Below are 26,007 nucleotides of genomic sequence, written 5' to 3' on the forward strand. Positions count from 1 at the left end.
TAAGGTTGATTGAAAGAAACTAAAATTACATTTCTTGCACATGAGTTTGGGGATGAAGCTTGGCACTCAATTAACTCCTATGTAGTGGAAAGAATTCAGGATTAGGAACAGCATTGCCATGGACATGAATGCAACATCTAGGGGAGCACCAGTCAAACCATAACATTACAGCCTTGTATGTCCATGAAGACAAATTTTCCATTAATGGAAGTATCTTGAGAGGGAGGCACTTTCTAATTTGAGCAAAGATGCCATATGGACTAGAGGCAGCCCTTTTGGGAGTTTGAAGACCTTGGGATCTATGCTCTTTACATCACTTAATTGCTATGCACTATTTTCCCATCTTTCAAAAGGATATAAAGCAAAACTGTTAGAGGACTGGTAAGTCAGCTGACTGGAAAGAAGGTAAAAACAAAAAATAAAATGAAACATATTTTTGAGAAAATGACTGCATGATACTTTAAATTTCTTTTTAATTTGAAAGGAGGATCGTGTGGTTAGAGAGAGGTTCTGAAACTATCTTAGTTCATGAACCCTTAGTTCCTCAGTAATTTTTTCATTGTGCTCCCCAGGTCTAAAGAAATACTGAATAGGTTCGTTATTGCATAATTAAGGTAGAAACAGCGTCTTTCTGACCTAAAAACTCAGTAACTTTAAAAAATAATGCACATAAATGGAAAGAAACATAACATTCTTAAATAATCATACTAACAGATGTGTGCCTGCCTGCCTGGCACAGCACAATTTTTCAAACCTTAGAAACAGACTGAATATTGTCACCAGTCTTTCCTGTTCCACATTAACAGGTACTTCATTTTCATTACAGCAACTTGCAAAAACCTACCTTTCCAATGATGTGACATCATCTAAAGCAATGTAGTGCAATCTAATATTGAAATATGTGAACTGCCCTAAACAAGGACATTGCACAATGTCTAACACATGCCAAGTTTCTCTCAAAATTTGTGCCATAATCCCTTGTGAGTTCGCTATGGCATCTCACTCCCAGAGGATCTCTGTGCACTGTTTAAGACAAAGGAATTAGGACAACGAAACCCTAGACACATAGAAATTAACTGTAGTAAAGGTGTTTGTAATGGCCTAATACTCATGACTTTGAAAAGCTATTATTAAGTTAAAAGTTCAGCACTAAAGAGCCTGTTTATTCTCTTTTGGGCACTTGAGATAATGTCTTCAGAAGCGTTTTGACAATTCTGAGGTGCTGTAACAACAATATTTGTAAAATTAGCTGGTGAAAGAACTGTCCACTAGAATGTAAGTTCCAAGAGGCCAGGGAGTTTTGTATCCTCAACGTCTAGAATAATGTCTGGGATATTACTAGTTCTTAGTAAGTATTTGGTGAATTAATGAAAGAAATATGAAATCATTCACATTTTGAAGTCTTGGTGTTTTTAATAGAGTTGCAGAATTGGCTTGGGTGTCATGCGTTTATATTTCCTTGGTCAGTGTCCTTCCAAATGAAACTTAAGCAACAGTGTAGTTATAGTTTTATATGTAAAAAAGTTTACCACACATATTTGCTCAATAAATAATTTTTTAAAAAGGGAGGCAAAGTATGGATGGTGGTGAGAATATAGGCTTTGGTATAAGACAAATTTGGATTTGAATTGAGTAATATCGAATTTCAATTATCAAAATTTAATCAAATTATCAAATTTCAAATCAATTATTGAAATTCAGTTATCAAATATCTCTGGGTCCCAGCTTTTTTATATGTAATATAGGAATAAACATAATATTATGTATGGTTGTTGTAAGGGTTAAATGAGAAAATATACGTGAAGCACTTAGTGCAATGCTTGGAACATGTGAAGTGTAAATGAGAACTATTATCCTACTACGCAATTTTCAGTTTACTTGGCTCATCTCATTCCTCACTCAGGAGGTGAGTTTTAAGGCATATGAGTAGAACTGTACATTATACACACCAGGCAAATGCTACTTTAGGACTGCACTGGTCTGGAATGCTTTTCCACTAAACATCCACCCTTCCTAAGAGTCTTTGCTCAAATCCACCTTGGTGAGGCATTTTCGTGTTTATAATTGCACCTCTCCATTCTCCTTGCCCTGATCAGCTTTTCTCCCTAGCACTTATCACCATATAATATACTATTTTCTATTTTGTTTTAGTCTGTCCTTACAAGAACATAAACTCCAGGAAGGAGGAGATTTTTGTCTGTTTCGTTCAATGATGTCTAAGGTGCAGATCAGTCCCCAACACTGGGTAGTCACTCAATAAATATTTGTAGAATTGAATTTATGTGATTTGAATATATTTCGACTGAATTTTGTAGGTTTTAGTTTGGGTTCATTTAGCTTGTCGGCATCATTTTAAAAAATGATTGCCTGCTTTCACCCTGCATCTTTAAGTATGACTCATCACTCACATACCATATAACCAGCACTCACTGGGGAAAGCTCCAGGTACCCAGCTCAGTTCAATTAGCTGTGTGACTAGCTGTGTGAACCTTAGCAATTTATTCAGCTTCTCTGTGTCTTGAATGCATCATCTATACACGGGGATAAAAGCCATCTCCATATAACTGTTAATAAGGATTCAATGAGGTAATGCATAGGGAATGCCTACAACAGTGCCTGGCACGCATTCAATAAATATTAGCTATTATGATTATATTTACAGCCAAGTCCAGGACCCTCTCCTCTCAGTCCTGTTATGCATCTCTATTGCTCCCATGCTGGGGTATTCAAAAGGATATAAATATCCTCCAGACCCACCCTTTCTTTCATTTCCACCTCTTCCCATCAGTTCTGAAAATGATGTCAAGGTCTCTTCAGTGCCAACTCTCCTCTGTCCTCCATTTTTTTTTTTTTTTTTGCATTTGTCATTTGTCATTAGATCCAAACTGTATTCAGAAGCCTCAGCTAATTCCCTGACTAATCTGTGCCTGGACTGAAGCTTTTATGTTTTAATAATGTGATTCTAAGAAAAATTCCCATAGAAGCTAAAGGGTAACATTACAAATTTTCTTGGCCTTAATCCAGAACTATTTTAATACTATCTTTTATCACGTAAGTTTTTTTTTTAAGTGTGTCCTCCTTAACATCTCATGCTTGTACTATTTTAAAGAGAAAAACAATTTCAGGTCTTATAAAACAATTTTGTTTGCCTTGAAATTTATTTAGAAATTTTTGTGTATATGCTCTCTGAGCTTTATGCTGAGTCCAGAGGAAAAGAAAATATGCTCTTCCCTGGATGGGCTGTGCCATCTCATCTTGGGCTGTGAAGTCTGCCCTGCCCCATGCCACCAGTCTCAGGAGAAGGAAGCTGCCAGACAACTTGGCTAAAAAAGTGGGGCGGGGAGTAAAAGGTCCAAAGGATTAAATTCCCTGCTCCCAAAATAACCCCTGAATACTCCTGTCACCTCCAAATCAGGCCCTGCACACTTCTTCATACTGGCAGAGTGCCACCTCTGTGGCCTGATCCCAAGGGGCCCTGATGAGCTATGGGTGCCCCTTTTTCTCTGCAAGACAGTCCCGTAGAGAAGCTGGAGAGCCCATTGAATTAAGGGTGGACATGCAAGATGTATTTTCTCTTTTCTTATACTCTTATCATCTCCTTACTTCATCGCTCTTCTGTCTTCTTCTCCATCTGTCTCCAGGCTCCTGAAAGACCCCGTGATAATGTTTTCTAAAACTTAATAATTTGAGTCCCACTATCATGATGTTCCCCTCCCCTGCTCTGCCTACCCACCTCCGCCCCACCATATCCAAATCCCACCTGTTCTATTTGATAGCTTACTTTTTCACTTAAAAATGTAAAATCTAGCTCTTAATGTATAGCACTGCTTTAAATTTAAAATCAGTTTCCTTGCCATAAAAGGAAAGCTCCCTGATAAATGTAATGAAAAGAAAAATATATAGTAATAGAATTTTAGTTGGATATGGCTGCTTGCTGCAGGCCTGTACTTAACTTCTGCTGTTAGGTTAAGAAATGCTGAAGAATTGTTAAAAACATATCAGCATCGAAGTGAGACTTGATCTTCGAAATAAAGACACAGAAAGAGAACCAAACTTTCTGTGAAAGTTTGTTGAAATCTGATAGGCTTCCTTCATCTCATTTCCTTCAAGAAGTAAATACACTACTTGCTAACTGTACTAAAAAACGTTTTGCACATTTTTTTTCTCATTATTTGCTCACAGCTCTTGACCAACTACCAGAGAATGTTTCGGAAACAGAACTAACTCCTGTGGATGACAGAATGCGACCGCTGAATGGGACACTGGGTGTCACCTGGTCCAAATCTTGACCCATTTTCATTTTCCCCGAAAAAAAGACTTGCGGCTCGGAACTGAAGGAGACATGCCCAAGGTCACAGAAAGGGTGGTCTAATGTTTTGGTTCCTGCAGCCCAGAGAACAAACTATCCCATCCCGCGGGAGCCTTGGCGAAAACCTGCCCCGTGGCGCAAGGCCAAAGTTCTCGCCTCCACTGTGTTGATCGCGGTTGCCTGGGCAGCGGCGCATTGTTCCCCGCCCCGTCCTGGTGACGTCACGGAGCAATGTCCAATGGGAAAGGAAAGCGGCTCGGCGTCACGCACCTCCTTTCCCGGCGGGCACCGCCTGCGCCGCGGCGAGAGAGTCGTCGTCAGTGCGGGAGGCTGGGTCGGGTTGCGGCCGCGGCGCGTTAACATCGTTTTTCCAGTCTGTCCGCGGCTGCCGCCGCCCGAGACAGAGCCAGAATGTTCAGGATGCTGAGTAGCAGTTTTGAGGAGGACCCGTTCTTCTCGTAAGTTGCGGGAGCCAGGAGCTCGAGGTCGCGCGGGAATTCAGGGATTTCGAGGGGAGCTTTTTTAAGGGAAAAGATCGAGTTTTAGAGGGCGAAAGAGAATTCGGTGTAACTCAGGAGGCAGTTTGAGGGAGACGAGAATTTGGAGGCCTGGGAGGGAAGGGAGAAGGGGACTTAGTGGTGTGTGAAGAGAGGGAAGAGAAGGATTTGGGCGCGTGAGGTGGAGATAGGATGGTTTGGATGTGTGAGGTGGGGGGAGGAAAGTTGAGGGCATGAGGTCAGGGCAGGAGGGTTGAGGGCGAGAGGTGGGGGAAGGGTTTGGGAGTGTGAGGTAGGGGGAGGAGGGTGGAGGGAGTGAGGTGAGGAAAGGGTTTGGGAGCATGAGTTGCTGGGGAGGAGGGTTGAGGGCGTGAGGTGGTGGGAGGAGGGTTTGGGGGAGTGAGATGGGGGAGGGTTGAGGGCGTGAGGTGGTGGGAGGAGGGTTTGGGGGAGTGAGATGGGGGGAGGGTTGAGGGCGTGAGGTGGTGGGAGGAGGGTTTGGGGGAGTGAGATGGGGAGGGTTGAGGGCATGAGGTGGTGGGAGGAGGGTTTGGGGGAGTGAGATGGGGGAGGGTTGAGGGCGTGAGGTGGTGGGAGGAGGGTTTGGGGGAGTGAGATGGGGGAGGGTTGAGGGCGTGAGGTGGTGGGAGGAGGGTTTGGGGGAGTGACATGGAGGGAGGGTTGAGGGCGTGAGGTGGTGGGAGGAGGGTTTGGGGGACGTGAGGTGGTGGGAGGAGGGTTTGGGGGAGTGAGATGGAGGGAGGGTTGAGGGCGTGAGGTGGTGGGAGGAGGGTTTGGGGGAGTGAGATGGGGGAGGGTTGAGGGCGTGAGGTGGTGGGAGGAGGGTTTGGGGGAGTGAGATGGGGGAGGGTTGAGGGCGTGAGGTGGTGGGAGGAGGGTTTGGGGGAGTGAGATGGGGGAGGGTTGAGGGCGTGAGGTGGTGGGAGGAGGGTTTGGGGGAGTGAGATGGGGGAGGGTTGAGGGCGTGAGGTGGTGGGAGGAGGGTTTGGGGGAGTGAGATGGGGGGAGGGTTGAGGGCGTGAGGTGGTGGGAGGAGGGTTTGGGGGAGTGAGATGGGGGAGGGTTGAGGGCGTGAGGTGGTGGGAGGAGGGTTTGGGGGAGTGAGATGGGGGGAGGGTTGAGGGCGTGAGGTGGTGGGAGGAGGGTTTGGGGGAGTGAGATGGGGGAGGGTTGAGGGCGTGAGGTGGTGGGAGGAGGGTTTGGGGGAGTGAGATGGGGGGAGGGTTGAGGGCGTGAGGTGGTGGGAGGAGGGTTTGGGGGAGTGAGATGGGGGAGGGTTGAGGGCGTGAGGTGGTGGGAGGAGGGTTTGGGGGAGTGAGATGGGGGAGGGTTGAGGGCGTGAGGTGGTGGGAGGAGGGTTTGGGGGAGTGAGATGGGGGAGGGTTGAGGGCGTGAGGTGGTGGGAGGAGGGTTTGGGGGAGTGAGATGGGGGGAGGGTTGAGGGCGTGAGGTGGTGGGAGGAGGGTTTGGGGGAGTGAGATGGGGGAGGGTTGAGGGCGTGAGGTGGTGGGAGGAGGGTTTGGGGGAGTGAGATGGGGGGAGGGTTGAGGGCGTGAGGTGGTGGGAGGAGGGTTTGGGGGACATGAGGTGGTGGGAGGAGGGTTTGGGGGAGTGAGATGGAGGGAGGGTTGAGGGCGTGAGGTGGTGGGAGGAGGGTTTGGGGGAGTGAGATGGGGGAAGGTTGAGGGCGTGAGGTGGACAGAGGAAGATTTGGGGGCATGAGATGAGGTGTGGGAGGAGAGTTGAGGTCATGAAGTGGGGGGAGGAGAGTTAAGAGCATGAGGTGGGGAGGGAGGTTGAGGGCGTGAAGTGGGAGGAGGGTTGTGGCGTGAGGTGTGGGAGGAGAGTTGAGGTCATGAAGTGGGGGGAGGAGAGTTAAGAGCATGAGGTGGGGAGGGAGGTTGAGGGCGTGAAGTGAAAGGAGGAGGGTTTGGGGCGTGAGGTGTGGGAGGAGAGTTGAGGTCATGAAGTGGGGGGAGGAGAGTTAAGAGCATGAGGTGGGGAGGGGGATTGAGGGCGTGAAGTGAAAGGAGGAGGGTTTGGGGCGTGAGGTGTGGGAGGAAGGTTGAGGGTGTGATGTGGGGGGAGGAGGGTTGAGGGCGTAAGGTGGAGGAGGGTTTGGGAGCGTGAGGTGCTGGGGAGGGTTGAAAGCCAGAGGTGCAGGGTGGAGGGGATGAGGGTTTGAGGATGTGAGTTGGTGGAGAGGATTTGGTGTGAGATGTGGGGAGGAGCGTTGAGGCTTTGAGGTAGAGGAAGGAGGGTTGAGGGTGTGAGTTGGTGGGGAGAGTTTGGGAGCGTGAGATGGTGAGAGGAGAGTTGAGGGCATGAGGTGGATGGGGGAAGATTTGAGGGCTGAGGAGGGTATGAGGGTGTGAGGTGTGGGAGGAGGGTTGGGGGTGTGAGGTGAGGGGAAGGGTTGAGGGCGTAAGGTAGGGGGAGGAGGGTTTGGGTGAGTGAGGTGTGGGAGCAGGAGGGTTGAGGGTGTGAGGTGGACTGAGGAGAGTTGATGGCTTGCGGTTGGGGGAGGAGGGTTGAGAAAGGGAGGTGGACAGAGAGCTGAGGATATCAGGTGTGGGAGGATTGGGGGCATCAGTTGTGGGGAGAAGAGTTTGGGGGCTTGAGGTGGAAAGAGGGCCGAGTAGCCTCCCTTCCTCACGCTGCTGGTGTGCCTGCTGCTCTCCACTTGGTCAGACTTTGGGTGCTCGCCATGGCTTCCTAGAGTCCGCCTTTGCAGCTGCAAGGGCTTTGCAAGTGACATAACTACCATCTCGGTGAAACTTTTGGTGAGAATTATGTTCACATAATTGCAAATGGGAGCAGGGAATATTTTATAGCTCCTCTTTAAACTGCAAATAGGAGCAGGGAGTATAATATAGCATGGCAGTTCGTTGAAAAGGGAAAGTTTTTAAAACAGCATTTTCCCTGTGAGTGGGGAATGTGTCTGTGAGAGCACAGCAAAGTTGGAGAGTTGTGCTCTCTCTTCGAAGGTGTTGCAAGTTTCCAAGTGCGCTGTTTCCTTTGCTTACTTTGTTACAGAGCTAACCTTGTTTGTGAAGGGACTCCTCTTTCTGTCAAAACTAGAAATAGGACAGGGAAGTTGATGGGGGATGGTGTATTTAACACCTCAGGGAAGCAAGTGCCATTCATTGCCTTTTGAAGGTTCCCAGTGAAATAATGAGATGCCCTAGGAAGAAGGCATCCAGAAATTAGTTTCACTATGATTTATTTTTCTGAGTTGTGAGTTTTTTTTTTAATTCTAACTTTGGCGATTATTGTAAACATATTGACATAGTCTAGTTGCATCCTTAAGAGTAGAAATTTATAATACTTTTTAGCCTAAGTGTGTTTTGCCAGTTCGAATTTTGAATCCGTGTCTAGTTTATTTTGATCCCTTAAATTTTCTAGGTTTGCAATTTGGAGAGCATTTTTAAAAAGGTTTTAAAATAACAGTTTATTGCACATATTTTTCAAACAATGTGTGTGGGGGGGGGCTCTTGTGTGTATTTGTTTGAGACAGGGTCTCACTCTGTTTCCCAGGCTGGAGTGCAGTGGCAGGATTTCGGCTCACTGCAGCCTGCACTTCTTAGGCTCAAGCGATCCTCCTGCCTCAGCCTCACAAGTAGTTGGGAACACAGGAGGGAGCCACCACACCTGGCTAATTTTTTTGTAGAGATGGGGTTTCGCCATGTTACCCAGAGGGGTCTCAAACTCTTGAGCTCAAGCAGTCTGCTTGCCTCAGCCTCCCAAAATGCTGGGATTATAGGCCTGAGCCACTTCGCGCCAGCCAATGTTTTTGTTTAAATAAATGATTAGACTTAAACGTGTTTGTACTAATTTAAAACAAAATAACAATAATTAAAAAGATAATGAACAATGGGAAAAGGAAATGATTAATATAGAAAAAATGATTAACTTTTTTCCTGAAGGTTATTTATTAAGGCATTCATGAACTCACACAAATTTATTATGCCATTTTATTTAACTTGTTTAGGAGCTGTTTGGGATACAGACAGTGTTATTTTAACAAGTTTAAATTTTTGTATTATTGTGATTCTCTTTTGAAAGCTAGTGGCCAGGCACGGTGGCTCATGCTTGTAATCCCAGCACTTTGGGAGGCTGAGCAGGGTGGATCACCTGAGGTCAGGAGTTTGAGATCAGCCTGATCAACATGGTAAAACCCCTACTTAGAAAAAAAAATACAAAATTAGCCAGACATGGTGGCGCACACCTGTAATTTCAGCTACTTAGGGGGCTGAGGCAGGAGAATCGCTTGAATCTGGGAGGCAGAGGTTGCAGAGAGCTGAGATCATGCTATTGCACTCCAACGAGTGAACTCTGTCTCAAAAAAAAAAAAAAAAAAAGAATATTTGAGCCACAGAATATTATTTTGTAAAATCCATAGATTTTATTATTTTGTGTTATATAAGCTCTGGCTTTCAAAAGAATTATAGTAATACAGATTCATAGGTTATTGAGCTGTTGAAGTTGTTCAGTCATTTGTATGTAAATATGACATGATACAATGGTTAACAGCTGAGAAGATTATGATAGACAGTTTTTGAGTTGTATTATATCCTTGGTTATACCAAAAGTTGTTTTATATCCTTCATTGTCACAGTTAAAGATTCCATCCTCAACTAAACTGTGAATGTGTAATGAGTATAATATCTTCTTTAAAATGTCTAGCAGAAGTGTAATTTAAACTCTTGAGTGATTCTTTCTGAGCAAAGGCAATGAATTCAAGAGTCAGGGTCAGAAATAGTAACAGACTACAAATAGTAAGCATACAGAAGAACACTCTACCTCCATACTTAGGATGGAAAGGACTATCAGTTGCTCTTTCAGTTATCACTGTCTATAGCCTTTCTCAAATGCAGGGAGCCATATCATAAAAATTTAAGGTAAAAGTGTTGCAGTTAACTTTTTTTTAAAAAAGGCTAATCTCCTTTATTTATCACAAAACTTTTGCATAGACCTTTTAAATATACAAAGCAATGGCCAGAACTCTGCTTACAGACTATCATCTTTCATTATCACCATATTACAGTTAACTTTATAAAATTGATTCATACTTAACAATTTCTTTTCTCCACAATGAGTTATATGTAAACACACTTTTGGGATATGGGAGAAAAAGAATGTGAGTTTATATTTATTTCAGGTAATCTATTTGACCCACCCCTTTAACCTCAACCCTTAAACAAAATGAGTATCCATTTCTTAAGTCAAACAAAGAACTCATAAAGGTGACAAACTCCTTATTGAATCATCCACTGACCTTAGGAACATAGAGAAGTAAAACACATAGCCCATGCCCACCATCTTTTATGTAAATATTATCCCTGTTGCTAACATTGTGTCAGGCAGGTCATAGAAAAGAGTCAGTAACTATTGTTTAATGGTGAGTTGCTTTCCTTTATTCTCTTTTTTGTAGTCAATTTAGTATTTTGTTGATTATTAAAAGTAATTATCATTTGCTTCTAACAAATAACATTGTTGATGTTGGCATTTTCTAATTAGAACATTACCATTTTCTAAATAGTCCATTAGAGTTGCTTATATTGTTCACAAAGTTAGTCAATATAAGCAAACTCTACTGATTTACTAATTATTTAAAAATGGACAAAAAATGTATGCTTCTTTGATATAAAAATAGAATTACTAAATAGTATGAGACTGTTAAAATGCTGTGGTTAAATTGTTAATTACTTAAAATATTTGAGTAAAAAGTAATTAAAATCAGTAATTTTGAATTCAAATATATTCAGTTTCAATGTTTACCTAGTAATAATGCATCTTAAATGTTTCTTCAGAAAAGTAAAAGGAAATGTTAAAAGTGAAATTTTAAAATTTGGTGTTTTGTTATATACTTGGGATTTTTAAACTTTGGTATCTTATGTCTCAGGACTGAAGTTATTTCATTGAATATTTGCATCACAGTATATTCAGATATACCTTTTTAAAACAATACCTGTTACTTGGTTAAAAACACAAAGGTTAAAAACTAGCACTTCCTGGCATGCAGTTTCTATCACATTTTTATTTGCTAAGAATATGTATATAGTTAAGTAGATACATATAGATGAGAGGATTTTGAGGTTAAATGGTTTTGACATCCTATACCCTAAAAAACATTGATTATATAGTATGAAAGTTTATAAATATCTAGTATGATAGGCATGGGCAAGGACTTCATGACTAAAACACCAAAAGCAATGGCAACAAAAGCCAAAACAGACAAATGAGATCTATCATTAGACTGAACTGGCAACCAACAGAATGGGAAAAAATTTTTTGCAATCTACCCATCTGACAAAAGGGCTAATACCCAGAATCGACAAAAAACTTAAACAAATTTACAAGAAAAAAACTCCATCAAAAGGTGGGCAAAGGATATGAACAGACTCTTCTCAAAAGAAGACATTTATGCAGCCAACAAACATATGAAAAAAAGCTCATCATCACTGGTCATTAGAGAATTGCAAACCAAAACCACGTTGAGATACCATCGCACACCAAGTTAGAATGGTGATCATTAAAAAATCAGGACACAATAGATCCTGAAGAGGGTGTGAAGAAATAGGAATGCTTTTATACTGTTGGTGGGAGTGTAAATTAGTTCAACCATTGTGGAAGACAATGTGGCGATTCCTTAAGGATCTAGAAGTAGAAATACCATTTGACTCAGCAGTCCCATTACTGGGTATATACTCGAAGGATTATAAATCAATTCCATCATAAAGACACATACATGTATGCTTATTGAAATGCTATTCACAATAGAAAAGACTTGGAACCAACCCAAATGCCTATCAATGATAGACTGAATAAAGAAAATGTGACACATATACACTGTGAAATATAATGCAGCCATAAAAAAGGATGGAAACCATCTGGAAACCATCATTTCCAGCAAGCTGACACAAGAACAGAAAACCAAACACTGCTTGTTGTCACTCATAAGCGGGTATTGAACAATGAAAACACATGGACACAGGGAGGGGAACATCAAACACCAGGGCCTGTTGGGAGGTGGGGGAGCTAGGGGAGGGATAGCAGGAGGTGGAGGGGCTAGGGGACGGATAGCAGGGGGTTGGGGGGATAGGGAAGGGATAGTCTTAGGAGAAATACCTGAGGTAGATGATGGGGTGATGGATGCAGCAAATCCATTCGTTATGGGTATACCTACGTTAACAAACCTGCACATTCTGCACATGTATCCCAGAGCTTAAAAGTATAAAAGAATAAATTAACATTTAAAAAAATAATAAGTTATTTTCCCCCAAAAAATTGATAATACAAATGTTTTGATCCTATTTAATTAGATACAGTTGATGTTGAATCTTATTATAGAAAATAAACTCAAGCTACCAATAGTAATTTCTATAGGGTGTCTTTCTTCACTGAAATATTCAATTTGTTTTTTTCTTTAAATGTCAAATGTGGGATTATTTGTATAAAATTAAAGGATTTAGATGCTAAAAAAAAATCTAGTATGATCCAGAATTTTCTGTTTGGTACAGAAACAAGAACTTTGACTCTTCTGAGCTACGAAAATGTAACACGCAGGTCTACAAAAAATAACTATGTTACCACTTATCAGCTATTGGAGATTAAAAGCTCAGAAGCAGGCTGGCAAACCTGTCAACCTTATTTTTTTTTTTTTTCTGAGACAGTCTCGCACTGTTGCCCGGGCTAGAGTACAATGGAGCAATCTCGGCTCACTGCAACCTCCGTCTACCAGGTTCATGAGATTCTCCTGCCTCAGCCTCCCAAGTAGCTGAGATTACAGGCACACACCACCACACCTGGCTAATTTTTTGTGTTTTTAGTAGAGACAAGGTTGCACTATGTTGGCCAGATGGTCTCGAACTCCTGACCGTGTGATCTGCCCGCCTCGGCCTCCCCAAAGTGCTGGGATTACATGTGTGAGCCACCGCACTCAGCCAACCTTAATTTTTAATCATAAATTATTGTCTCTTCTTTAAGCCTCTCAACGCTTCATATGAGCATCATATATCTGATGATCAGTATTTGGTCAAAGTACTGCCTATATTCAAAGGATGTTACTTCTATCTCCTTATATATATAATTTCTATTTTAAAGATTTTTATAAATTTGTATTTATTTTATACTTTGGAAGTAGTTGGATTTATTAAAGAACATTGCTCTGTCCTATCCACTGATGGAGTTGAAAGTGAATGTATTCTGTGTAAAAGATGTGGGTTAACTTTTTTCTTGATGGAAAACATTCTCATTGTAGGAAGCAAAACTGCCACTTTAGATAAGCTTTTGGAAACAGTGTTCAAGGTTACTAACATTTGTTTCAGATAGACAATCTGAGGTAGAGTCTTCGCCAAATTGTGATAGCTTTGCTCTAGTTAATATTCTGCCGTGTACATCTCTCATTCTAAACACTTAATAAAAGAAGCTTGAGAATACTCAGCTAAAATTATTGATTTTCAAGGTCCCACTTTATTCTAAGACCCTGAATGTCTACTGTGACGTTACCTACTATAATTGTTCTTAGGAATATTTTAATCTATAAATTTCTTGTAAATGAACTTTGCAAATTATATCATATTTGAAAGAATGAGACACTGTAAGCCTTGAGCTGAAAGGATTTCTGAAATAATCTATAAATTTCTTGTAAATGAACTTTGTAAATTATAATACCGTATTTGAAAGAATGAGACACTGTAAGCCTTCAGCTGAAAGGATTTCTAAGGTATACTATTCATTTGGGGCATTCTTTGGTTCATGAGGTAAAAAACATTGAGTTAGGAGCTAAGAAACACAACATGACTAGGAGATGGTTGCTGGGTCAAAGAATGTCATACGGTAGTGTGTACCCACAAGATAATGCCTACTTGTGCCAATTAATATTGTAAATATCTGTGAAAAAGGAGATAACTATTTATAGAATATCAAAGGAGCATAATCATTTCCACATTTCTTTTAATATCAAAGGCTTCTGCCACACCAACACTTTGTACTTCAAGACAATGGAAAAATACAATTTCTTAATAGAAATGTAATTCATTCTTTAAACATTTCTTTAGTTTTTACTATAGGCCCAACCCTGCAGTTTCTCTTAAATTTTTAGGAGTCTTGCCCCTGCCCTCAAGATCCTTCTTTGAGTGTTACATGCATTATTTCTAGTATCAAAACTTGGATCTTGTCTATTTTCCTTATAGACCAGTCTCCCTCATTGAAACTAGGGAACATTTCTTTATGATTAAGAGACCTATAACAATCTTCTGGCTAAGCTTTTGCCACTACCACGTATAATGGAAGGGGGAAGTTTCCCTTAATGAATGGGTCTGCCATGTCAGTTATCTGAGAACCTTATGTAGTAAGGTAATGCTTTTTGCTTAGAAGCACAAGTATCTATATTCTTATATAGATCAAAGGGAAGTGTAACTTGGGCATAAGTGTGTGTGTGTGTGTACATATGTATTTGAGAGAGTTTTAAAAACAGTAACTCATTCTAAAGGGAGATATACCAGCCCTTAAACACACATACGTGCATACATACATCCAAACATACACACACACATGAGCGCGCACGCACTATGTTGAAATCATTCCCAAGTGACCTGGAATCAATCTAAGAGTTAAGATATAAACACTTTCGAAGGGGAAGTAGGCAACAATTTATTTTACCTACCTTGTGATATACTCTGAAGGTAAATAATATAGAATAGAAAAAGTATGTTTGAGACCCAAGTTTATTCAGTTTGGTTGTGGTTTGTGTCAGCAATTCTAAAAGAGGTAGTAAAGTCATTATTTTAGTGAGTAAAAGCACATTTTTATTGACTTAAATGAAAATATATCCTCATGGAAAATTTGAGAAGTATAGAAAGTTTGGTAACAAAAATAATCAACCCATTATTTTGATGTATTTTGTTTCCAGTTTCCACACATGGATTTTTATTTTCCAAAATTCGGACCACACTTTATGGTTGAATATTCAGTGCTTTTCTGCAACATATACCATGAACATGTTCCTAGTCTTTAGATATTCATTAAAGCATGACTTTAGAGTCTGCAAAATATTGCATCCTGTGAATGTACAAAGCATAGTTCTCACATAAATCTTTAATGACATTTTCAGATTATTACCTTAGACTCTTTTGTACATGAAATGACTAGTTTGTACAGTATGAGCTTTTTTTTTTTTTGAGACCGAGTCTTGCTCTGTTGCCCAGGCTGGAGTGCAGTGGTACAATCTCGGCTCACTCCAACCTCCATTTCCTGGGTTCAAGCAATTCTCCTGCCTCATCTCCCATGTGCCACCATGCCCCAGCTAATTTTGTATTTTTGGTAGAGACTGGGTTTCACTGTGTTTGCCAGGATGGTCTCAATCTCCTGACCTTGTGATTCACATTCCTTGACCTCCCAAAGTGCTAGGATTACAGGCATGAGCCACAGTGCTTGGCATAGTATGAGCTTTTTGAAACCTATTTCCATTTGTTTTGCTAGAAGAATGTTTATTTTCAAAAGAGAACATTATGAATGGGTTAAAATTATAAAAACTATTAATTTTTCATTTGAGAAAAAAGGCCTAGATTAGATTAACTTTAAAAATATTAAAACAACTCTGTGCTACCATAGAGTTTTTTTAGCTCTGATATAAGTGAACTCACACTTGGACAAGAGAAACATTAAAGTCTTACCTCCAAGCAGCTGCTGTTCTGGGTAGACAAGAAGTAAACTCACTGCAAGTTTCAGCCAGATTTCTTCCTGTATGGTTCAGACAGGTGCAAACACCAGACTGTAGGCTCACTTTTGTTTAATGCTTCTTCCAACAGGCAGCCATTTGTTAATGTCACTCAAAAAATTAAAATTTTCAGCATTTGCTGCATACACACATATTCAAATAAACATTTAAATATTCTCCTACCCCTATATAAAGAGAGAAAAACCTGGACAAATTTTAAATGAGCCATATTTAGTTGATTCATTTTTAGCACAATTATGCAATGAGAAAAATTAATTTTACTAATTATTGTTTCTGTAGAAAAGTAATAGCTGTTTAGCACTCCCTTATTCAAAGAACGAAATTCAGTATTTCCTGAAGTATTTTTCTTTATTGTAGTCAAATCACATTTACATGTCTAAAGGAAAAGTTGACTGGTTTTCCTAAATAAGTATATATTAATAGGAACAAGTATTTTAGCCTCCATACTTTAATCATACTCTAAACTGTAAATGTTCAGTGAGTTTGGAGCTCTAAGCAAAAGGACCTCCTTTTGATATGCCTATTTTAAAACATCAGATGGTATAAAATCCTTTAACCTCATGCAGTTACATTTGTTAAGAATTATTTCGTACATACTGCAAAGGTATAACAAATACTTGGGAATAATCTGGTTTTTAAAGTAAGAATTAAAAAATGTTCCATAGGTAACTCATTTATGCATCTTAGAACTACTTAAAACTCTGTACCTTCAAATAAAAAGTAGAGTTGGGGGAGAGGAAGAACATTAGGAAAAATGGCTAATACATACTGGACTTAATACCTAGGTTTTGGGTTGATAGGTGTAGCAAACCACCATGGCACATATTTACCTATGTAACAAACCTGCACATCCTGCACATGTACCCCAGAACTTAAGTTTAAAAAAAGAAAAAAGATTTTATGAGGTGGAAAAAAAAAGTAGAGTGATACATACACCAAATTTTGAATTGTTAATTTTAAAGTAACTTTTGTTTTTCATAATTTGATTTTGGAAAACACAAATCGACCCCCTTTCTGCCTTCTAGTGTGCTAAAACATGAGGCGCTCATTGTACTATTAACCTATACACACTGAGATTATAAATTAAAATTAATTTATAAATTGTCACAACTTCTTCATAGTGGTCATTGCATATAGTTCTGCTAGAATAGTGATTCTCAAATTTTTAACAGGTAGGAAATCTAGGAATGGTAGTCTTAAATTTTCTTTACCCCTCAAGACAAAAATTCAAAATTAAATCCTACAAGAATTTGGTATGTAGCTGGGTACAGTTTCTAACACCTGCAATGTGAGCACTTTGGGAGACTGAAACCAGACTTGGGCCCAGGAGTTCGAGACCAGCTGAGCAACATGGCAAAATCCAGTCTCTACAAAAAAAAAAAAAAAAAAAAAAAAGAAATCCAGGCATTGTGGTGCATGCCTGTAGTCCCAGCTAAGGAGGCTTAGGTTGGGGGATTGATTGAGCTTGAGAGGTCAAGGCTGCAGTGAGCCATGAGCATGCCACTGCACTCTAGCTGACAGTGACAGAACGAAACCCTGTCTCAAAATAATAATCTGGCATATAAGAGGCTTAGAGGTTACCACTTACTGCTAATAACAAAAACTGAACAACCTGAAAAAACAACTTTTGTTATATCTAGCAGAGAAGTAAGGTCACAGGGCAGATCTCTGCCCATGTAATTGGAGATGGGCAAATCACAGAATACAGAGAATCACAGAAAGGCAGATACAGAGAATCACAACTTAACCGGAGCAGAAGGCTCCTCAGGAACCAGTGCACGGGTAGGAAAACCTGTAGTTGACAAATAACTGGAGACTCAGTGTGGGCAAGTGTCAGAGTTACAAACTCCATGGTCCCCCGTAATTTTGTGAGTTTTAGCTGCAGGAGCTCTGTTAGGTTCTAACAGTGAATATTGGAGAAAATCATCCCATGCTTCCAGCAGAACAGAGGGAAGGGGAAAGTAACCATTAAATATGCCAGATCATTCTGTTTTTCTTAGCAAGGCCTGCAGTCAGAAGAAACTTTTTACCAAAGCCCAACATACCTGGGTGAAGGGAAATACCCAACTCCAGTTCCTCCAGCCATCTTACCACACTGGAGGAGGACCAAACCACACTGGTAAAGTTTACAAACCAAGGTACACTCTCAGCAAAAGACTGAGTTAATCTTATGACTACAGAACACTTTACCTCAACACCTTACCACAGCATTACTAAAGGTCTATTTATTGCAGTTTGCTTTACTCAGTAAATATGTACTACTTTCAACAAAAAATTATGAGGCATACAAAAAGGCAAAAAACAGTTTGAGGAAACTGAGTAAGTATCCAAACCATGTTTCTGGCAAGGAATATTGGAATTATCAGACTAGGAATTTTTCTTTTATTCTTGATGGAGTCTTGCACTCTGTCGCCCACGCTGGAGTGCGGTGATGTGATCATGGCTCACTGCAGTCTCCTCCCGCCAGGTTCAAGCAGTTGTGCCTCAGCCTCCTGAGTAGCTGGGACTACAGGTGTGTGCCACCATGCCTGACCAATTTTGTATTTTTGGTAGAGATGGGGTTTCACCATATTGGCCAGGCTGGTCTATAACTCCTGACCTAGTGAGCCACTTACCTAGCCTCCCATAGTGCTGGGATTACAGATGTGAGCCACTGCACGCAGCCCAGACTAGGAATTTTTTAAAACTATGATTAATATGCTAAGGGTTTTAATGGGAAAAGCAGACAACATGCCAGAACAGATGTAGGCACAGAAATGGAAATTGTAAAAATAAAAAAATGCTAGAGATTAAAAACATTGTAACAGAAGGCTGTTGTGTGGTGGCTCTTGGCTGTAATTCCAGCACTTTGGGAGGTTGAGGCAGGTGGATTACCTGAGGTCCGGAGTTCGAGACCAGCCTGGTCAACTTGGTGAAATCCCATCTCTACTAAAAACACAAAAATTAGCCGGGCATGGTGGTACATTCCTGTAATCCCAGCTACTTGAGAGGCTGAGCCAGGTGAATTGTTTGAACCCAGGAGGCAGAGGTTGCAGCGAGCCGAGATCATGCTATTGCATTCCAGCCTGGGCAACAGAGTGAGACTTCATGTCGAAAAAAAAAAACAATTGTCACAGAAATGAAGGATTCCTTTTATGGGCTTATCAGTGAACTACGAACAGCTTAGGAGAGAATCTCTGAGCTTGAGGATGTGACAGTAAAAACTTCCAAAAATGCAAATCAGAAAAGAAGACTGAAAAAAAACCATAATATCTAAGAACTCTGGCAAGAACTTTAGGGCAACTACAAAAGTTGTAACGTGTAATGGGAGTACCAGAGGACAAAGGAACAGGAGCAATATTTGAAGACGTGAAGACTAACAATTACCCCCAAATTAATGTCATACACCAAACCACAGATCTCAGAAACTTAGAAAACATCAAGCAGAATAAATGAAAAAAAAAAAAAAAAAAGAAAAACAAAAGCACACACACAAAAACAAAAACTAAACCTAGGCATGTCATATTTAAACTGTAAAAAGAAAAAAAAAAAACTTGAAAGAAGCTAGAGGGGGGAAAAACCTACAGAAGAGCAAAGAAAAGAATTATATCTGACTTCTCTTCAGAAACTATGCAAGCAAGAAGAGAATGGCATGAAATATATAAAGTGTTGAGAGGAAAAAAAATAACCCCAACAACCTAGAATTCTGTACCCTGCAAAATTATCCTTTAAAAGTCAAGAAGAAATAAACTTTCTCAGGCAAACAAAAATTTGGTGAATTTGTTGACAGTAGACCTACCTTGCAAGAAATATTAAAAGTTCTTCAGCGAGAAGGAAACTCATATAAGTCAAACTCTGATCTACATAAAGAAAGGATGAGGATAACTCATCAGAGGATAAGTTAAGGTAAAATAGACACGTTTATGTTTCTTATTTATTTATTTTTTTTTTTGAAAGAAAAAGGGAGAGAGAACAGGAGTCTTGCTCTATTGCCCAGGCTGGAATGCAATCTAAAAATAGGTGTTAAAAACCTCTTTTTTGCTGATAATTGTGCTTAACAGCAGAGACAGGAAGGAATAAGAGAAGAAAATAACAAACAGCCAACCAATATTTCATTAAGTCTGTGAAATGCTATGCAAATGCTGAAGAGTGATTTTACTTCCAATTATGTGGTCACTTTCAAAATAGGTGTAATGTGATACTGAGAAAAATGTATGTTCTGTGGACCTGGAGTAAATAATTCTATAAATATTCACTGAGTTTACTTGTTCCAGGTCTGATTTCAAATCATAGATGTCCCTGTTAATTTTCTGTCTCGTTGATCCTTCGAATATTAACAATATGGTGTCAAAGTCTCCCACTATTATTGTGCGAGAGTCCCAAGTCTCGTTTTATAAGTCATTAAGAACTTGTCTTATGTATCTGGGTGTTCCTATATTGGGTGCATATATATTTATGATCATTGACTCCTGTTGTTGCATTGATCCTTTTACCATTATGTAATGTCCTTCTTTGTTTCTTTTAGTCTTTGTTACTGTTAAAGTCTATTTTGTCAGAGATGAAAGTTACATCTCCTGTTTTTTTGTTTTTTTTTTTCTCTCCATTTGATTGGTAAGTTTTCCACCGACGCTTTGTTTTGAGTCTTTGTGTGTCCTTGCTTATGAGATGGATCTGGATACAGCGTACCGATGGGTTTTGACTTTTTATTCATTTTGCCTGTCTATTTCTTTGATTGGGGCATTTAATCCATTTAAATTTAGGATTAATCTTGATATTTGTGAGTTTAATATTGTCGTTTAATGCTAGCTGGCTATTTTGCCCATTAGTTGATGTAGATTCTTCATTATGGAGATGCTCTTTACCTTTTGGTAAGTTTTTCGGATGACTGATACTGATTGTTCCTTTCTGTGTATAGTGCTTCTTTCAGAAGCTCTTGTAAAGCAGGCCTGGTGGTGATGAAATCTCTGAGTGCTTGCTTGTTCGTGAAAAATTTTATTTTTCCTTCGCTTATGAAGCTTAGTTTGGCTGGATATGAGATTCTGGGTTGAAAATTCTTTTCTTTGAGGATATTGAATATTGACCCCCACTCTCTTCTAGTTTGTAGGGTTTCTGCTGAGAGATCTGCTGTGAGTCTGATAGGCTTCCCTTTATGTGCAACCTGACCTTTCTCTCTAGCTGCCCTTAGAATTTTCTCCTTTATTTCAACCCTGGTGAATCTAACGATTATGTGTCTTGGGGTTGCTCTACTTGAAGAATATCTTTGTGGTGTTCTCTGCATTACTTGAAGTTGAGTATTGTCCTGCCTTACTAGGTTAGGAAAGTTTTCCTGAAGAATATTTTCCAGCTTGGATTCATTCTCTTCATGTCATTCAGGTACACGTATCAAATGTAAATTAGTTCTTTTCATATAGTCCCATATTTCTTGGAGACTTTGCTCATTCCTTTTTACTCTTTCTTCTCTAATTTTATCTTCTCGTTTCATTTCATTAAGTTGGTCTTCGACCTCTGATACCCTTTCTTCTACTTGATCAATTTGACTGTTAAAACCTGTGCATACTTCGCGGAGTTCTCATATTGTATACTTCAGTTCCATTAATTTGCTTATATTCCTCTCTAAATTGTCTATTCTAGTTAGGATTTCGTCAAACCTTTTTTCAAAGTTCTTTGTTTCTTTACATTGGGCTAGGACATGTTCTTTTAATTCACAGAAGTTTCTTTCTTTCTTTTTTTTTTTTTGAGACGGAGTTTTGCTCTTGTTACCCAGGCTGGAGTGCAATGGCGCGATCTCGGCTCACTGCAAACTCCGCCTCCTGGGTTCAGGCAATTCTCCTGCCTCAGCCTCCTGAGTAGCTGGGATTACAGGCATGCGCCATGGTGCCCAGCTAATTTTTTGTATTTTTATTCTTTTTTTTTCTGGCAAGTGACACAGCGTTAATGTGAAAGAAAAAAAAGAATGAAGAAGAGGAAGAAAAAGGAAAAGAAAGAGAGAGAATGGGAGTATTGCTTTCTTGCCCAGGCTAGAATGCACTTTATTAATGGGTATTGAAAACCTCTTTTATACCAATAATTATACTTAATGATGACAGGAAGGAATAAGGGAAGAAAATAACAAACAAGCAGCCAATCAATATTTCATTTAAGCCTATAAAATGCTATACGATTACTGAGGAGTGAATTACTTCCAATTATGTAGTCACTTTTGGAATAGGTGTGAGGTGGCAATGTATGTTTTGTGTATTTAAAGTGGAGAGTTCTATAAATGTTTATTAAGTTTACTTGTTCCGGGTCTGAGTTCAAGTCCTGGATATCCTTGTTAATTTTCTGTCTCGTTGATCTATAGAATCGTTAGCTCTTCTTGTTAGATTGATCTTTTTGCCATTATGTAATGTCCTTCTTTGCCTCTTTTGATCTTTGTTGCTTTAAAGTCTACTTTATCAGAGGCGAGAATTGCATCTCCTGCTTTTTGTTTATTTGTTTATTTTTACTCTCTGTTTGGTTGGTAAATCTTCCTCCTTCTCTTTGTTTTGAGTCTTTGTGTATCGTTGCATGTGAGATGGGTCTGGATGCAGCATACCAATGGGTTTTGGCTTTTTATCCAATTAGAATATATATAAGTTTAATACTGGCATTTGATGCTAGCTGGCTGTTTTGCCCATTAGTTAGTGTAAATTTTTCATTGTGTTAATGCTCTTTGCTTTTTTATATATTTTTGGAAAGGCTGATAATGGTTGTTCCTTTATATGTATAGTGCTTCTTTCAGAAGCACTTGTAAAGCAGGCCTGGTGGTGGTGAAGTCCCTAAGTACTTGTTTGTTCACAAAAGATTTAATTTTTCCTTCGCTTATAAAGCTTAGTTTGACTGGATATGAAATTCTGGGTTGAAAGTTCTTTTCTTTAAGGATGTTAAATATTGGTCCCCACTCTTTTCTGGCTTGTAGGGTTTCTGCTGAGAGATCTGCTGTAAGTCTGATAGGTTTCCCTTTATGGGTAACCTGACCTTTCTCTCTGGCTGCCGTTAGTATTTTCTCCTTCATTTCAACCCTAATAAATCTGGCGATTATGTGTCTTGGGGTTGGTCTTCTTGAAGAATATCTTTGTGGTGTTCTCTGTATTACCTGGAGTTGAATATTACCCTGCCTTGCTAGGTTGGGAAAGTTTTCCTGAATGATATCCTGAAGAGTATTTTCCAACTTGGATTCATTCTCTTCGTCACATTCAGGTACACCTATCAAATGTAAATTAGGTCTTTTCACATAGTCCCATATTTTCCTGGAGACTTTGCTCATTCCTTTTTATCCTTTTTTCTCCAATCTTGTCTTCTCGTTTCATTTCACTGAGCTGGTCCTCGACTTCTGATATCCTTTCTTCTGCTTGATCAATTCGACTGTTTAAACTTGTGCATACTTCGTGAAGTTCTCGTGTTGTGTTTCTCAGCTACATCAATTCACTTATATTCCTCTCTAAATTGTCCATTCTCGTTAGCATTTTGTCAAACCTTTTTTCAAGGTTCTTAGTTTCTTTGCATTGGGTTAGAACAAGTTCTTTTAATTCACAGAAGTTTCTTATCACCCACGTTTTGAAACCTGCTTCTGTTATTGGAACACACTCATTCTCCATTAAGCCTTGTTCCGTTACTGATGAGGAGTTGCGATCCCCTGTAGAGGGAGAGGCATTCTGATTTTGAGTATTCTCTGCCTTTTTAGGCTGGTTTCTTCCCTTCATTATATATTTATCCCTCTGCCGTCTTTGTAATTACTGACTTTCTAACTAGGTCTCTGAGCGGACGTCACTTGTTGATTCCCAGCGCCGAAATCTGAGCAAACCACTGCGCCGGCCAAAACAGCGGTGTTAAGATTGATGGTGCTTTTCTGCCCGGGAATCTCTGGACTCTGCACCAAGAACTGCCGCACTAAGGTGCCAGCAAAACCGCCGCGCCGGCCACAAGAGTCGCCCTGGCGACCCGTGGGGCTCCTCCGCTGAGAATCTCTTGGTCCGTGAGCAACAAATATTCGTCTGAAAGTGTGGCGTCCTCTCGTTCTCTGCACTTTCACTGGGAGCTATGAGCCCGAGCTGCTAATGATCAGCCATCTTGGATCCATTTTTTGTATTTTTAGTAGAGACGGCGTATCACTATGTTGACCAGGATGGTCTTGATCTCTTGACCTCGTGATCCACCCGCCTTGGCCTCCCAAAGTGCTGGGATTACAGGCGTGAGCCACCATGCCCGACAGAAGTTTCTTATCCACTTTCTGAAGCCTAATTCTGTTATTGGAATGCACTCATTCTCCATCAGGCCTTGATCCCTTGTTGATGAGGAACTGTGATCCCCTGTAGAGGGAGAGGCATTCTGATTTTGGGTATTCTCAGCCTTTTTACACTGGTTTCTTCCCATCATTGTGAATTTATCCACCTGTCGTCTTTGTAATTACTGACTTTCAAATTAGGTCTCTGAGTGGACATCCAACTTGTTGATTCCCAGCACCGGAATCTGAGCAACCCACTGTGCCGGCTAAAACGGCGGCTTTAATATTGATGATGCTTTTCTGCCCAGGGAATCTCTGGTCTGGCTTCCTTCTTGAGTCCCTTTTTCAATCAGCTGAATAGGTGACTCTGCCTTCCCGGAGCTCCAAACGTCGACCAAAAGGGGACCCAGTCCTGTTTACTCTGCAACAAGAACTGCCGCGCCAGGGCGCCGGCAAAACCACCACGCCGGCCACAAGAGTCACACTGGCAACTCGTGGGGCTCCTTCACTGGAAATCTCCTGGTCCGTGAGCAACAAATATTCGTCTGAAAGTGTGGCGTCCTCTCGTTCTCTGTGCTTTCACTGGGAGCTACAATCCTGAGCTGCTAGTAATCAGCCATCTTCTATGTTTCTTACTCTTAATTGATCTAATAACAGTTTGTTTAAATAGTAATAGGCACACACACATTTAAAAGATTGAATGCCAATCTACCTCTTATATTCTTCTTCCCTTTCTCCCAGCTGTATCTTCCTTCTGGCCCCAAGTCTGCTCAGTAATTTATGGCAGCAAAATGTTTTTTCTCCTTTGTGTTGCTAGTTTAAAGCAGTAGTTGAAAATGACTGAATGTGCCAGGGGAAAAAACTTAATTTTGCAGTCACTCTACTCTTTCCCTCACTTCCTTTTTGGATGATAGATTATTGCCCCCAGGTGCTGTTTTGCTGTAGGGGAATCTCAGAAATGGAGGAACAAACAAAAAAGATAATGTGAGGACACAGGGAGATGGTTGCCATCTGCAGGTCAAGGAGAGAAGAGGCCTCAAGAGAAACCAACTCTTCTGACACCTTGATCTCAGACTTCCAGCCTTCAGGACTGTTGTTTAAAAAAGAAATACGGAGAAAAAAAGAAAGGGAAGAACAAGAAAATTAGCCAGAGAAGCTAATTTAATAGAAAAAAGATATAAGTCTATTCACCCTTATAGTGAAAGAGTTTGAGAAGCATGTAAAAACAGGAAAGAAACTTAAAAATAAAAGGGCAATGCAAGGTCTGAGAGACAGAGATGGAAAACGGAAGTCTCAGATACTGAACCAAACTTTAGGACCAAGTACACATACAGCTACTCCCCCCTAATTCATGTCTATGGACATAACTTTAAATACTTTTATTCATTTCCTGACATTAATTTATCTTGTTCTAAATATGTAATTTCAAACATTTGATAAAAACTGACATCATGAAAGACAGAAGCTACACTAACCAAACAGAAGAACCAACACTTAAGGAATCAAAGTTAATGAAACAAAGAAGATTATAGAAAGTGTATTTAAAATCTTCAGGAGACTTTCAATACTTCTGTGACCAACACAGCTCCAACTGGACCAACTCTCTTGCAGATAACTTTATAAGCCCAGGATGAAATACAAAAACAAGTTACTGGAGAAGATACCAGAGAATGACCAAAAGCTGGAAAAACCTCTCCATTTGCTGGAGACGTCTCAACAGTTGAACAAAAGGAAAGACAATTCTAACCTAAAGGCAGGCCCCATCTCTTACATTTAGAGTGATTAAAACTGCTCTAAAACCTTCTAAAGTCTTTTTTACCTAACAACCAAGGACAGTGTGCAGAATAACCATAGTCACTGGAAAGGAAGGGAGCGAAGTCCCCAAAAGGAGAAAGCCAGAGAAAAGTGAGCACCAAATACTGTGAATAAATTTTGTACAAATCTCTGTCTAAGGCTTAACTACATCTGCATGAGACAGACTCAGAGCAGTTCAGCTAAGAGGGATAAATGAACTAAATGGAGATGTGAGCTACCACTCAAGAGACAGAATTTGAACTTTAAGGACAACCAGATTAGTTACCTACCTAAAAAAATACTCTGGAGGAATATATCAAAATCCAGACTCTCTACAACATAATATCCACAATGTACAGATAAAATCCAAAATAAGGAGGCTGAGGCAGGAGAATTGCCTGAACCCAGGAGGCGGAGGTTG

At 40.3% G+C, this 26,007-nt stretch overlaps 1 protein-coding gene across 5 annotated transcripts in view; it reads left to right on the top strand.

The window, feature by feature from the left end:
* The first annotated feature begins 4,613 nt into the window (after positions 1 to 4,613).
* MLF1 (myeloid leukemia factor 1) overlaps positions 4,614 to 26,007 on the top strand; it is a 49,811-nt gene continuing 28,417 nt past the window's right edge. For 3 of the 5 annotated variants that reach the window (XM_012447388.3, XM_012447389.3, XM_064378861.1), the window contains exon 1: positions 4,614 to 4,767. In XM_012447388.3, coding sequence (XP_012302811.2) covers positions 4,721 to 4,767 — 47 coding nt within the window. In that variant the 5' untranslated portion in view covers positions 4,614 to 4,720. Of the gene's footprint in view, positions 4,768 to 7,592; positions 7,611 to 26,007 lie in introns of those variants that run through there. The other 2 variants (XM_012447390.2, XM_064378860.1) reach the window with 2 other exon arrangements.

This window comes from Aotus nancymaae, unplaced genomic scaffold (genome assembly GCF_030222135.1).
Source record: "Aotus nancymaae isolate 86718 unplaced genomic scaffold, 86718_ANA_hifiasm-v0.15.2.pri h1tg000019l, whole genome shotgun sequence".
NCBI classification, from domain to species: Eukaryota; Metazoa; Chordata; class Mammalia; order Primates; family Aotidae; genus Aotus; species Aotus nancymaae.